This window comes from Bubalus kerabau, chromosome 16 (genome assembly GCF_029407905.1).
Source record: "Bubalus kerabau isolate K-KA32 ecotype Philippines breed swamp buffalo chromosome 16, PCC_UOA_SB_1v2, whole genome shotgun sequence".
Classification (NCBI taxonomy): Eukaryota; Metazoa; Chordata; class Mammalia; order Artiodactyla; family Bovidae; genus Bubalus; species Bubalus kerabau.
The window spans coordinates 19832164-19848276 of NC_073639.1; the positions used below are offsets into that span (position 1 = coordinate 19832164).

The following is a 16113-nucleotide window of genomic DNA, read 5'->3' on the forward strand; positions in this document are numbered from 1 at the left end:
TCAATCAAAGTGATGGACTGATAGGGGTGTGCTCTGAATCAAGCAAGTTTTATCATTACAGAAATAGAAACAGTGGCTTGAAAAATTTAAGATCATCAAATGTCTTCCTTCTAAAAAGCATGCCATAAGGAGAAGGAGTGAAATTTCTACAGATCATCATTTCTATGTATCTGAAAGCACTGTCTTTATGTGGTAGAAATGAGCAAAGGATGGCCATTTGTTTGACTTATTTTAGGAACCTTGTAGTCTGTTTAAAATGGCTGATTTAAAAATCTTCACATCAACTATGAAACTAAATCATTTTGAAAAGTTATTATGCTTTGTTCTGGATTCTCAGAGTTCTGAAGAAGCCGGTCTATTGTTTTAATACTGGAATTGCTTTTTTATGCCACCAGCCAACTCCGAAGACACTAACACAGTTTGGAGGAAAATTACTGGCACAGTACTGGAGACACTGGGTTTTTGACTTGTCTCCTCTGACTATGAACCTTATGAAACAGTCACCTAAACATCTTGAATATAGACTTACCTTAAATCCATGCTTTGCAAGATTTTTTTTTTTTTCATGTTGACATGATTTAGATGTTAAATCTATTTGGTGGGTTGGGACCAACATTCAAAAGAAAGCAACATGGAATGTGAATATGAAAGTGTTAGTCGCTCAGTCATGTCTGACTCTGCTACCCATGGACTGTAGCTCGCCAGGCTCCTCTGCCCATGGGATTTCCTAGGCAAGAATATTGGAGTGAGTAGTCATTCCCTTCTCCAGGGGATCTTCCCAACCCAGGGATCAAGCTTGGGTCTCCTGCACTGTAAGCAGATTCTTTACCATCTAAGTCACCAGTAAAGCCCAAGGGTAAATAGATTTCATAAAATGTGTGTTACAAAGGGATAAACATGTGCCTAACTGGACAATTATATGAAGTAAAATTCTTTTGTATTCCTTTCAAAAATGTTTGAAAGTCATTTATACCAGGTGATTTCGGAAAGTGTCTCAGGGACCTGTCAGATATGGTTATGTCCCTATTTAAAATTCACCAGGTGCTCCCATTTTTTAAGGAGGAAGTTCAGATATCTCAGAATAGTAGCAAAACTCTTCATAATTCTTGCCTCTGAGATCATGCTCTCCAAGGATGTGGTGAACTCCCACTTTTCCTGTTTCCACAGTACCGCCTCATAGGTCCATGGCTTTGCTGACACTTTTCTCTCACCATAAAATGCTCTCAGTAGACACAAAGCATTACCTTTGTTAGAAACCCTTCCAAATCCAACTATTCTTCATTTAATTGGCCACTTCTTTTCTTAGACCCCTAATATTATTTTTACTGTCTTGTGTCATAGCCCATGACCGCATACACTTGACTGCAGTTAATAATGGTTTAAAAATCTATCCCACCTTGCGACCTTGGAGACTTGGAGGTCAGGTCTTTGTATTATGAGAATTCAGGGTTTTTTCCCCTTTTCTTATACATGTGTACTCTGTTCTCCCTTGCTTTTAAAATAACTACTATTTTAAAGCAATGCATATTTATGGTAAGTGTCTCAAATGACATAAAAAAAGCAGTTGAGTGAGGGATAGATTAGGAGTTTGGGATTGACATGTGCACACTGCTATATTTAAAATAGATAACCAGCAAGAATCTACTGTTTAGCACAGGGAACTCTGCTCAATATTCTGTAATAGCCTAAACTGGAAAAGAATTTGAGAAAGAATAGGTACATGTATAGGTATAACTGAATCACTTTGCTTTACACCTGAAACTAACACACTGTTAATCAATTATATTTCAATATAAAATATATATGTATTTTAAAAAGCAGCTGAAAAATCACCCTAAGTCTCACAACCCAAAGAATAACCGATGTCTTGTTCTGCCTGCAGTTTCATAAAGAGGCAAGCATGTGAACACACACAGTGGCACACAAATAAATTCACACGAGCACACACAATGTTATATAAATAAACTCATTTATTAATATGACTGATTTTTCCTTTCAGCAATGTCAAGGTCACTTTCTATGTCAATGATACCCCCTTTTCATCATTTAAAATTGCTGATTATTATTCTAAGCCATGGATTATTGGGGTTTTATTTTGTTTGCCATTTATCAGCATTAAGAGCCGTGATGGCAGACCTGACTTACTCCTCCTGCTCTGTAAGCATCAGTTAGAAAGCACCATGACTGTCCTTGGTGTCTTCCATTAGCTCTTGAGTCCTGCGCTGACTCAGCAATTCTCTTCAAGGCCTTCTGTATTTACACCTCCTCCCCTTTATCCTTAACCTGTGTCCTGTTCAAGCCTCTGTGTATCAGAGTCTCCTGCCTAACAATGCAGGGTCTTTAGGGAAAGTTTCTCTTTCTTAACAGAATCCTTGGGACTTCCCTGGTCAGCCAGTGATTAAGGCCCCATGCTTCCCATGCAGGGGGTGTGGGTTCTATCCCTGGTTGGGGAACTAAGATCCCGCATACACATTGTAGCCAAAAAATTTAGAAAAGGAAAAAGGAATCGTCTATAGTTACACAGTAAAAAAATTGACTTTTGACAGTTTTCCCATTTAGGAACTAATAAAGTGGAATCATGCATATATTTATTTAAAAATTTGCATCTCACCTCCTTAAAACAGGATATGAATCTGGATTGTCCTGACCTTCTATTTTGTGGACATGAAATTCAAGATATATAATTGTTTTCAATGCTTAGTTCCATTTCACCAACCACTTCCACTCTTGGTAGATATAAATTGCAAATACATTTTATTAGGAAATATTTCCTCTACTCTCTGGAGCTGAAGTCAAGAACTACTCAGATATATTATCTTAATAAAAGGAAATATCTAGTACAATTTTGGAAAGTGCAAAGCTTCATTATAATTAAAGCTTATTTGTATCATTTTTAATATGATCAGATTCAGGAACATATCTATCTCTTCAATGTAACAAGATAGCTTGGGTATAGTCCATATTGTTCTTATGTATTTTCTTCTGCTTTTAGCCTCTGTTATAGCTCTCAGGAGTTCTTCATCCCTTAATTTGTGGATTCCATGGTAGAGTGTAGTATGATGGTACTAACCCAACCATTCTCTTAGGCTTTTTGTGTCCATCTCTGTATTCTAAACTTGAATTCCATCTCACTGAGACTCAGGGACATTGTGTCATAATGTACATTTCCTTAGGTTTAAATATGAACCATATGCCATTGGCTACCCGTGCTCTAGTTATGAGTATGTAGAGATCTGAGCAATCGGTCACTTCCTGCTCCCTTCCTCAGTTATCACATTTAATTAACTATTGCCTCTTGCGTTGTTCCTCTTTCCATCCATACCTCTGCTCCTTAATGGCACTTGTTCTCAACCAGAATAGACTTTACAAGGCACATTTGCCATGTCTGAAGATATTTTTGATTATCACAATGCAAGGGTACTAATGACTTCTAAATGATAGAGGTCAGAATGCAGTTTAACATCCCACAACACAGACTATAGGCCCACTCTCAACAACGTGTTAGCCAGTCCAAAAAAGTATCGCCTAAGTTGAAGAATCTTGCTGAGTAGAAACTGATTTCATGTGTTTTGGTTGAACTCCAAATTTCACCTCTGAGATGTTCAGTTTGATATAATCTCGTGATTCAAACTAGCTGCTTGGTCACCAAAAATGAAAAGTTGTGTCTCACACCTCATCCACATGGTATGCTTTCGTTGAAGTGAGGCAGCCCTCATCGTTAAAACTTTTCCCTTCTTGGTGAGTGTTATATGACCAGTTATACACCATAGGGAATGAGGGAAACTGAGGCATATTTCTAAGTAAAGTATGAGTAAGTAAGGAAGTATGATTATCCTCAAATACTCTCTGCTCCAAAGTGGCATTTGTTGTTTTGGAAACTGCATTTACAAATATGTTTAAAAAAACCCTGTGGGCAGCTTAACTCTAACACAAATTTCCTTTTCCTCCCTCCTTTCTTGTTTTTCAGACATTTCACATTTTCAAGAACAGAATGATTTAAAAGGATTACTAGAAAATCTCCATCAAAATATCCAAGCCAAAAAGAGAAAGAATGTAGAAATCATGTGGCTGGCTGCAACGGTAGGCACTCTCCTGTCAAATATTATTCCTTGTCACCATGATGATCAATCAGGAAGCATATTGGGTATCTGCTCTGTAGGGTCCAATTTCTGCACTTTGGGTGACCAGATGTCACTCTCCATTATCCAAGAGATTAGGCATCTAGCTTATCAATAGACTAGAACACAAGATAGAAGATGTATTCAGCAAGAAAAAATCCTATTCATTAGCTTTTCTTATAAATTCAGGATGTGTTTGATACTTTGACGTAAAAATCAAGTGTCTGTGATTTTCTTGATATTGTATGTTGCAATGTCCATTGCCCATCTCAATAAGGTTTTGAAGTGGTGCCCTAGAGAAGTACGGTTTCAACAGAATGTGATTATCAGATATCTAACTCACAGCCTTGGTAGAGCTCCTGGACATAGTGCTTTGTTAATGAGCTTGTAAATGTACTTGTTCGTCTTGATATTGGCATAGAATTTATTACCGATGGATGGCTCTTAGGGTAATGAGCTATATTTTGTATGGTCTTTTCTCATTTAATGGCACCCTCAAGGTAAAAGATATACTTGCTTTCCCACCCCAGGTTTCTACAAGATTGAGGGAGAAAAGTGTACCTATATTTTTAAACTCTTATCTGGCAACCATTCAGGCATGTTCACATGAAAATATGAATTTTGTTAAACGTTCAGGCCCAGAGATCCTTTCACTAGGAAAGGATCTTTTCATCAAGAAAGACACACTTTGGAGATCTTTTTGATGCATGCCATATTTGTACTTACTGTACATACAGGGCTACTTATGTGATTTGGAGTTCAGTGTAACAGATCTTCTTGTGTGTGCTATTTATTTTCTATCAATAGTATTTAAAACAAAGGCTTTCCCCTACTGCAAACGGTTCAATTATAGTCCAGTATTACTTACTCTCTTCTGGGAAAAAGGAATGGATAATTTACCATGCATATATATAAAATAATTTACCAAGAACAAGGCAGAGGGAAAGCTGCTTTGGTTTCCCTTCATGCCCTCTTGGAGCCCCAGGGAAGAACATCAAAGGTAGCAGTATGAAGGATTGCTTTTAAGCAGCTCATTTACACTGGTCCCATTTAGCATCATCCTGCATTACATGAAGGTTGTTTTTAATAGTTCTTTCTCCCATGTCTGCTCTTTACATCTTCAAAGACTGCTATGGTTGCTAATTCTCAGAAAAATTTCACAAAGACAGGTCATAAGTTATTTTTGCAACATTACTAATGACATGAGAGCACAAAAGGAGTTTGATCATTTCCCAGGGCTATCTGACAACTTAGGAACATATACACATGTCATTATATACATATTGTCAGTCATGTAAATTTTTAAGTTAAGGATGCACAGAACCACAAATGTATGTTTTTTCTAGTACATGTAGTTTTCTTATTTGAATATATAAAGAAATTTCCCATAAATCCTACACGTTTCTAAAAATGTTTTTGAAACGTATCAGTTCAGTTCAGTCGCTCAATCATGTCCGACTCTTTGCGACCCCATGAATTGCAGCGCTCCAGGCCTCCCTGTCCATCACCAACTCCCGGAGTTCACCCAAACTTTTGTCCATCAAGTCAGTGATGCCATCCAGCCATCTCATCCTCTGTCGTCCCCTTCTCCTCCTGTCCCCAGTCCCTCCCAGCATCAGGGTCTTTTCCAATGAGTCAACTCTTCACATGAGGTGGCCAAAGTATTAGAGTTTCAACTTTAGCTGAAACGTATATACCAGTCAAATATGGCTTACTCACAACTTCCCACTGAATGAATGAATGGATGTTTGCCTGCCTTGATAAATGTACAACACCCATAGTGTGCAAATTTGACATTCTTAGGAATATTGGCTTAATTACTATAAATAGCATGTCTGTAGAGTGATACATGAGTTTCAGTATCCTCTTTGTAAACCAGGGACCTTGGTATTACTCTTCAAGAAATATAGAAATTCCCTTCAACATCTTCCACAAAATTTTAATTTTTGTCTTTATTTCTTCTTTAAAACAAGGAAATATTGCTTCTTTTTTTTTTTACTGTTTTATGTTCTAATTAAAAATATAAAGCTATTTGATTTTATCTCAATGAATTTTTAAAACTGAAAATGAGAACTTAAAAATACCAAACACTAAATTAAGCTAATGTTAAATTAAATGTTAAATTTAAATTTAGAGCCAAATTAAACAACTCATTTGGCTCTAAAGAGTTGTGAAATACAGAAATGAAGACCCAACCAGTCTGCTTTGAAGGAATTGCCCAAGCTTCCTATTCGTTTTAAATTTGACACATGAAATATCCTTAATAGGATAGCTGCATATAATAGTGACAGAGCATTTTAAAGAATATTCACTCTTTTTAAAGATCATCTCTCATAAGTGACCATTGAGGTCTATATACTGTTATTATAAATTTAGTAAAGCTTTTATTATTTTATATGAAAAATTTTGAAATACTGTTTATTTAAAAGCATTAGAGTTTCCTAGATAAAAAAAGATTATATGTTGAAATCATGCTCTCACATTTCTCTAGTCACATTAAAGATGGTGAGAAAGTATTTACCTAAGGTCTATTAAAGAGTTGTAAATCCTAAGCTAAGTGTTGGAGTCATATTTAAATCATGGTAAAAACCTTTGATGAACTGTATTATTATACCCTCTTTTCAAAGTAGGCAACTGTTAAGGCTTCCTTGATGGCAGATAATAAAGCAGACCTGTATTTCATCACATTAAATGTATCTTAAGTGCATGTTGATTAACATTGTTGATGCTACGTTGATGATTGGTGTCTCATATCAGAGCATTACCAGGGCCAGGGAAGAAAAAAGAATGGAGTGATTCGCCTGTTACCTAGCAGGCAATGAGCCCATAAATTATTGCTACTCAGAGATTCTTCTTCTGGCTTACATCAGAATAACAAGAAAAAAAAGAAGTACAGAGAGAAGCAGAATAGGACAGAAGTTAAAGACTTGGTCCTTGCTAGATAGAGTTATATTAGTACCCTGGCTCTGCTCTGTTGTGCATAAGTCATCTTACCTATCTAAACTTCAGTGTTCTCATCTGTAAAATAAGATGAATATGCTTTCCTCCAGGGTTCATGTGCAGTTAAATTGGAAGAGCAGATCTATGTGAAATTTATTAGCATTGTGCCAGGTGCACAGTAGATATGCAATTAACAGTGGCCATTTGTGGCGTCCGAGTTCTTGTTAGTTGCGTTGATGAGTGGTTTCCTTATCTGCTGCACTTGGCACCGTGTGGATGTTTAAAGTCTCATAATATCCCACAGAGATTAGCAAAGGTTATTTCAAACATATGTGAGAAGGTATTAGCTCTTTAAGATTCAAAGGGCTTATCCAGGAAATACAGATTTTTTTTCCCCCATCACTAATAAGATGTTACTTCTGAGCTGTGATTATTATCATTAGCCCCTGCAGCTTAGATATCCTCTCAGAGCATCGCTGCCTCTGAGGAATATTTACCATCTTACATGCCTTCAACAGCCCCACACCTCATGTACAAAGAGCTAAATAAATTAAATCTATTCCATCAGCTTCTGAAATGAAAAGGTATTATTTTTCCATTCCACAGGGCATATTGAAATAGTTGACTTTCATAAAATTAGCATACATTTGGTAAGTTTAGACTAGGAGTGTTTAGAGGACTCTGATGCTTGAGAGTAATCTACAAATAAACAAGAAACCGTTTCTATGTCTGTTACAGATTTGTCGCAAACTAAATGGCATTCGTTTCACCTGTTGTAAAAGTGCCAAAGACAGGACGTCGATGTCTGTGACGCTTGAACAGTGCTCAATCCTGAGAGATGAGCATCAGTTACACAAGGACTTCTTTATCCGAGCACTGGATTGTATGAGAAGGTAGCCCACATGTTTTCACCTTCTTTCTTTTTAAAAAATTTTTATTGAAGTGTAGTTGATTTACAATATCGTGTTAATTTCTGCTGTACAGCAAAATTATTTAGTTATACTTATGTATATATATTCATTTTCATATTCTTTTCCATTATGGTTTATCACAGCATATTGAATATAGTTCCCAGTGCTGTACAGTAAGACCTTATTTTTTCTTTTATTTTAAGGTTGTTTTTTTTTCCTAATACATATTTTACTGGAGGACCAAACATTTAGTAACTTTACTGCATTTTCTTGACTTTGAGTTCATGACATGAAAGATAAAATAATTTTAAGTATTCCCTCTATTCATTTTAGGCAGTAAAAAAATGTGACCAGATTTTGATCATGTGAATAGAGGATATATTTCATTAACACATTTAAACTCAAGTTGAAGGGCTCAGATTCCTTCATGTAAAACACTTGAAGAAGAGTACAGTTCCTTTATGTACAAGTCCTTAAGTGTACACATAAAATAAAACTAAATCTTATCCAAACAAATCAGCTATCCAAAAAATGGCATCAAACGGGTCATCCTACCATGGCTTGTAGAGTCTTCCCATCTTTAACCTCTTTCCTAAAATTATTTTCACATCACTCATCGTAAAGATGGGATAATGGATCCTTTAAAATGGAGAATTAATATAATCACTCTGCCGACATTTAAAATGTTCTGCCTGAAGTCATGTTTCCTGATTCATTTCTACAGTAATTAAATCTAAAATATAAGCCATAATGGAAAGGAAGAAGGGCCTCTTTCCCAGGGTCTATCAGCAAGGACATACGTTAATTAGAAACTTTAGGGAACTTATCTCTTTCCTACAAAGACTGACTCAAAAGCACCACAGGAAACACGGGACAGGCTCCCAGATTGCAAAAAGGAACGTCATATGATGCACTGAGAAGGCTGCTGCTCATCTGGCATGTCATTAGCTTCACTTTTCTTTTAACTGCTCTGGTCTTTCCATGGTGAGGCGACGCTCGCCTGTGCTCCTTCTGTGCTGTGTGTTTTCCCCGCTAATGAGAGGTTTATGAAGCTCTCTCTTTTACCCCATTTCATGTCTCTTGGCATTTTCTTTGCTCAGTGGTGTTCTACCATAACTTTTGGATAAGTGTATGAGGATGTCTTTGAGGCCTGACATGAACATCTCAGCCATATAAACACATTTGGTTGTTAGAAAAGACTTTTTTCAAAAATTATCTCTCAGCACTCACAGGGAAGATTCAGAATCTGAGTATGAAACCTTCTGTTGTGCATTTAAGAAGTACAAATATCACTATGGATGGAACAAAGATGCCAGGTGTGGAGGGCAGGCCACATACTATTCCAGGTCAGAGACCTCAGAGGACTGGAGTGAGTCAACCAACATAATTTGCAAGTTGAATTTGTTACTTGTTTATTCAAAGTAGAGGTAAGAGAGGACCCTTAAATTAGAAAGGTATTTTTTCCAACTGGTAAATAAAAGGTGTATCTGTCATATACATGTTGAAATATATAACTAAATATTTTGGTAAAGTATAAAGGCTGGAGGAACTAATATTATATGTCAGTATGTTTGCTAATGACATAACATTTATGGGGGTTAAGTTTTGGATTGTGACCTAAAGTAAGGCACTAGAAATTTAATCCAAAAATATTGAAGACCATGACTTCCATATCCCCACTACTTTGGTGATATATATATATATATATATATATATATATACACACATATATACACACACACATACACACACACACACACACACACACATATATGTAAATTTCCAATCTGACAAATTTAGCCTTTGGTTTTTTGTACATGTGAGTACTGTGTGAGACTGTGAGGACTTGTCTCTGTGTGTGTGTGTGTGTGTGTGTGTGTGTGTGTGTATGTTTAAGGGAAATAAGATATATTATTGTCTTAAATAACCTCCATACCCTCCCTCTTTGGGTACCATCTTACAAGCCCATAGCTTTATAAGCTCTGGCCACAGGGCAGAGTAGATGGGAGGAAGGGACTTGGGAGCCAGCTGTCCTGAGTTTGAACCCAGGTCACGTGCCACTTACCAGCCAAGAGGAACTTAATCTCATCCTGCCTTACTACCTGAGGCAAGTTGGTACCTCAGTCCTCTCCTTATGTAAAACAAATAAGCTAATAATAATAGCCCTTCTTAGGAAGGTCTCAAGGATTAAATGAACTGATATGTGTTACATGATTAGAACAACGCTTGAGAACAATTGCTGTATGGTACTTGTTAGAAAAATAAATATCAAGGGTCTTGATCTTCCTGAGACAATCAAGTCTAGGCAATTATGAGCCCTGTGTATTTTTGCAAATATATTATGACATATGGTTTGACTCCAATACCATATATTAATATTAAAATCTTGTAAATAAGGTTTTGCATGCAATGTTTTTTCTATTTAAGAAAATAAGCTATTTCAATACCACCTTGAAAATGTACATGTGCTTACAAATGCTAAGCTAATTATGAGTGGATTGCATTCATTAGTCTAGATAGGTTTCTTATAAATATTTTGTGTTAATGTATATTGTTGTATGCCCTTACAAATAATCATAGAATTTGAGATTAAGGCATCACCTTAGAAATTTAGTCAAATCTACTTAACCATAAGAATAAAGAAATGGAACTCTGTGGAGTGTTTTGGCAAAGACTACTCAGAAAGTACTAGTTCAGTTCAGTTCAGTTCAGTTCAGTCGCTCAGTCGTGTCCAACTCTTTGCGACCCCATGAATCACAGCACGCCAGGTCCATCACCAACTCCCGGAGTTCACCCAGACTCACATCCATCGAGTCAGTGGTGCCATCCAGCCATCTCATCCTCTGTCGTCCCCTTCTCCTCCTGCCCCCAATCCCTCCCAGCATCAGAGTCTTTTCCAATGAGTCAACTCTTCGCATGAGGTGGCCAAAGTACTGGAGTTTCAGCTTTAGCATCATTCCTTCCAAAGAAATCCCAGGGCTGATCTCCTTCAGAATGGACTGGCTGGGTCTCCTTGCAGTCCAAGGGACTCTCAGGAGTCTTCTCCAACACCACAGTTCAAAAGCATCAATTCTTTGGCACTCAGCCTTCTTCACAGTCCAACTCTCACATCCATACATGATCACAGGAAAAACCATAGCCTTGACTAGACGAACCTTTGTTGGCAAAGTAATGTCTCTGCTTTTGAATATACTATCTAGGTTGGTCATAACTTTCCTCCCAAGGAGTAAGCGTCTTTTAATTTCATGGCTGCAGTCACCATCTGCAGTGATTTTGGAGCCCAAGAAAATAAAGTCTGACACTGTTTCCACTGTTTCCCCATCTATTTCCCATGAAGTGATGGGACCACTGGCACTAAAACACAGATGCCTTAGTTTTTTTTCCTGTGCTGTACAGTAAGACCTTGTTTGCCTTAGTTATATTTAATGTTATTTTCTTTATACCAAGCAAAACAAAATGCTGTCACTTCAAATTATTTGGTTATGTATTTGACTACTTCACATCTGTTAGTCAAAATATTACTTAACGCACATGTCATAAAAACTACATACTTCTAGAAATTTGAGACTGTGTACCAGACTAGAGTATTCTGACTAAATTCTGAGATTTGAAGAGAAAACTCTAGTTCTAGAATGCAGACTTTTTGCTTTCAACCTTACGTATCATGTTCACTATTGTATTAATATCTGGGCATTGAGCACAGTGTCTGGTCCTGTGTGTGTGTGTGTGTGTGTGTGTGTGTGTGTGTGCGTGCTCAGTCATGTCTGACACTTTGCAACCCATGGATTGTAGTCTGCCAGGCTCTGCTGTCCATGGAATTCTTCAGGCAAGAATACTGGAGTGAGTTGCTATTTCCTTCTCCAGGGGATCTTCCCAACCCAGGAATTGAATGGACATCTCTTGAGTCTCCTGTATTGGCAGGTGGATTCTTTACCACTGGTGCCACCTGAGAAGTCTGGTCCAGACTGAAATAAATATGAACAGTGGCTGAATAAATGAAGAACAATATTAATATGAATACCTTCTGTTGCCTTCTGTTTTTCAGAACTGTGTAGCAACTTTTCCATCTCTTTTTAAAATTGTGTTTTCAATTATGTTTTGAAACTGTAGTTCAGTTTTTTTTTTAATGTCTAAACCTTATTTCCTGAGGTTGCATTTGGCTCTCGGTAATTTAGTGTCTGTCATTGATTGGACAGAAGTTGTGTTTAAACAGTTCTAGCCAGTTAGAGGCTTTGTTGATGTATCTGTGTATTAATTTGGAAATATATTCCAGTTCAAGAATTTTTGTATCCATCCTACCTTTTCTTCCCATCAGGCCTTTTTAGGTCCTGCTAGTCAACCCAAGATGTGTGGAAATTGATCAAAGCCCTCTGTGGCTCTCTTGATGTCCAGGGTTTCCTTTCCCATTGCATTCATGACTAGTCCACTTGCTCTGGGGAGTGGCCCAAATGGAAGTGCAGCCTGAGGCCAGCTGTGAGGATTGCTGGAAGCATTTGTTTGCGTGGCAACCCACTCCAGTATTCTTGCCTGGAGAATCCCATGGACAGAGGAGCCTGGTGGGCTTCATGGGGTCACAAAGAGTCGGACATGACTGAAGCGACCTTAGCACAAGCACAGGGTTACTAATGCTTCTGATAGTGCTGGAGTGTGTGATTTTCCACTCCTCTCCAAATGCATTCAGAGCCTGGGGCAGCAAAGTTGTTGGTTTCCATGGCAACCCAACTCTGGGAGAGGGACGGGAGTGGGAGTAGCCCCGGATAGGAAGACCGTAGACTGGCTCTCTCCTTCCCTACCAGTCAGCAATTTTCCAAGTAGAAACTCTTTTCCACTCATTGCTTGACTTTGGCTGATTATTAGGGTGCTTAAATGATTGGTTTGGACAATATTTTTCAGTGTCATAGCTTTGGGAGGAGGACGAAGATTTGCAGAGCTCTTCACTCTGCCACCCGATCAGAAGTCCTACCCTTCAGATACTGACTTTTAGATGTACACTGGAACTGCTTCAGAGGCACTTAAAAACTTAAATTTGGACTGTGCACAGTTTATCATTGAGACAGAGACAGAATTTTTAAGAACTTTATAAATATTCTAGGACACAATCCTGGATTTAAAAAAAACTAGCATTTTAATGGAGTTTGATTATATTTTAAAGGTATTAAATTGTTTATTTTATTTAATATCAGTTGTAGTTTATGGTTGAATTATTCTAAACACCTTTCAGGCTATTTACTCTGGATATTTTTTAAAGTTCACCAGGGTTATAATACCACTGCTGTTTTGCTAGTTTTATTTTTTCCCCCATCTATATTAAATTTTACTTTTTTATACTGCTTATTGCTATAAGTTTCAAATTACTTATGGATGAGAGAAGTGTTATCGATAAATAAAGTTTCATCTCCCTGCTTGTTCAGAAGCCCTTTCACCAGAATAAACTCTATGAGAGTATGGATTTTTTTTTCTTGTTCACCTCTATATTTCCAGTACTAGAATAAAGTCTAGTTATGGTAGGTTCTCAATAAATATTCAATGAATGAGTGAATGAATAACATAGGTTTCTAAAATGTTCAAGTCCTATCTGTTAGGAAGTTTTGCACATACATAGGCAGTTGGAAATAAGCAACGGAAATTATCACTCAGTTGTGACATATTTATAAGCAAAAGTTCCACAAGATGATAGTGAAAGTTTTAAAGAGGTTTGGATACAAATTCAAAAACAAACAGGCCACAATCTACCATCACAGGCTGAATCTGTCAACCAAAATTTCAGAAACAGACATGATTGAAATAAAAAGGTGTTTATTTAGGGCTGCAACCCAGGAGACTCAAATTCAACAAACAATTGTATTGTGTTTATTTGCTGAGTCGTGTCTGACTCTTTTGTGAACCCATGGACACCAGGCTCCTCTGTCCATGGGATTTCACAGGCAAGAATACTGGAGTGGGTTGCTGTTTCCTTCTCCATGAGATCTTCCCAACAAAGGAATGGAACCTGCATCTCCTGCTTGGTAGGTTGATTCTTTACCTCTGAGCCACCTGGGAAGCCCTGAATTCTGTCCTACCAGATTACAAAATAGGGGAGGCTTTTAAAGGCAAAAACCCACAAGGTTACAGTTAGTCCCATGAGTTGTTTATCAAGAATTATAATTGGAACTGGCAAAACAAAAGAGACTGAGGTTTGTGTCAGGAAGATCCCCTGGAGAAGGAAATGGCAACCCACTTTAGTATTGTTATCTGAAAATTCTCATGGACAGAGGAGCCTGACAAGCTACAGTCGATGGGGTTGCAAAGAGTCGGATATGACTGAACACTACTGTGTGTGGCAAGAATGAGTGTGCTTGTTAAGCAAGGATGGTTGGTGTCCCAAACGGTTGCACAGTTACAAGGAGAGACCCTGAGACCATAAGGTTGCAGCTGGCAGGTATTGTTCTGAGTAATACTGGTGCTGTTCTTGGGTCTGGTATAGCTCAAAGAAAGTTCAAGTTCCCAGTGGTGCAGAGACTTGTCTGACACTGGTTTCTCAGTGGTCACGTGACTCCGTTTTTGTTTGCCTGCACCATGATTACTCCATGATAATTTCAGCTTGTCATTGTAGCCTTTGTCCTGTTTTCAAAAATTTCAGACTTTCTCTTTTCCTGTATATCCATTATTACTTAACAGCTTCATGCTCCCAACATGTGCCACTATCTACGGTCTGTTTGAATGAAGTGGCACAAAATCCTCTCCATATTAGGAAGCTGATGAGGAGTTGGGGTAGATATGTCTCTGTAAGGAACTCTTAGCAATTGCCTATATTGTAAAACTAAAGTAGAGATTCTCCAGAGTCCCAGCACAGACTCTGGGATAGAGCCGGGGTTGAAAGTCATTTGACTAAAGTCTGCCTCACGTAAATCAACTGCCCTTCAGTAACTGACTTTAATGACTTTATGATACGACTATAAACCTGGTATATCTATCCTTTCTTTGAAGTGTACGTATATTGCCAAATTCGTCCTTGATACCTATAACAGAAGTTCATAAAATGATGGCTGAATAATCAGCAGCATTTTTATTTTTAAATAGAAATAAAGAATGAATGCAGTAGCAGCACTCAGTTGTTTGATACTGAAGTCACCGTTGAGTGCTAAGAGCTTTCTTGTCCCAATGCTTTTGCAAAAAGCACATTTAGTAGGAACTTTCAAACTTATATTTGATTAAAAGACAGTTAGGATTGCATTTAAAAATACAACATTTGACTAGATTATTAAATGTCACATTTTATCCAAAAATAGTTGTGTTGGGGAATTTAATTGTCACTTAAAAGTAAATTGAAATGAAAATGCCTGTTCTCTGTTGTTTTCCTTTGAGAGGAACTCTAGGATTGTGTGTGTATGTGTGTAATAGTGTGACACCATATTGTTTAATTGTCAGTCTGTAACTTTTATTTTCCTTATGCTGTATTACTCTGCAATCTGTCATTCTGTAATGACTCTAAAGATAGCTGAGATGCCTTTAGTAAGATTAATCAGGGTATATTTCAGCATCCAACCTATTTATCCCTCTTAAGATACAGGGCTTTAATCATTCTATTTTAGTAAATATTTAATTCACAAGAGAGAGATTAAAAGGCCCATCAGCCTTATTGAGTTCTATCATCCTGTTGAATGTCATAATCTCAACACGAAATTTATGTGTCAGGGAGTGTAACTTATGAAATGTTCTGCTTTATAAATAAATGACCTCAATCTACTGATGTCAGTACAGGTTTTATTTCTCATGACTTCCTCTCTTGTGGGGTTCACTTTCAAGTCATGGAGATCATTTGTGTTTAGATAGAAACATGTCTTCCTTCCTTAGTCTTCTTTCTACTTTGGCCTTCTTTTTTTTAGCTTTTGTTTGATTGTACTAGTCGGAGAAGAGCTTCCATTATTTCATATTATCCCCTAATTCAAATATTGAAGTGAATAAGAAGCATCGCAGACATGGGTAATTGAAGCTTTCAGTTATCTCTTGACTATTGGAAAGGGACATATTTGTGTAGAACGGCACAAGTGGGAACAGTTTCTTCATTATCACTTAGAGTTCTCTCTTCCCTTGAGAGTTTCAGTGGTGTGTCTGCTGTATTATTTCAGCCTGCCTCTGTGACAAATCACAGTAATAAGCCCAGA

The 16113-nt window shown here is 37.5% G+C and overlaps 1 protein-coding gene across 8 annotated transcripts in view; it reads left to right on the plus strand.

Annotated features, from left to right (window-relative positions):
* Window positions 1-16113, plus strand: part of INPP4B (inositol polyphosphate-4-phosphatase type II B) — an 855034-nt gene that overhangs the window by 790103 nt on the left and 48818 nt on the right. For all 8 annotated transcript variants that reach the window (XM_055550389.1, XM_055550387.1, XM_055550386.1 and 5 more), the window contains 2 exons: window positions 3968-4080; window positions 7797-7951. In XM_055550389.1, the coding sequence (XP_055406364.1) occupies window positions 3968-4080; window positions 7797-7951 (268 nt within the window). The remainder of the gene's footprint in view (window positions 1-3967; window positions 4081-7796; window positions 7952-16113) is intronic.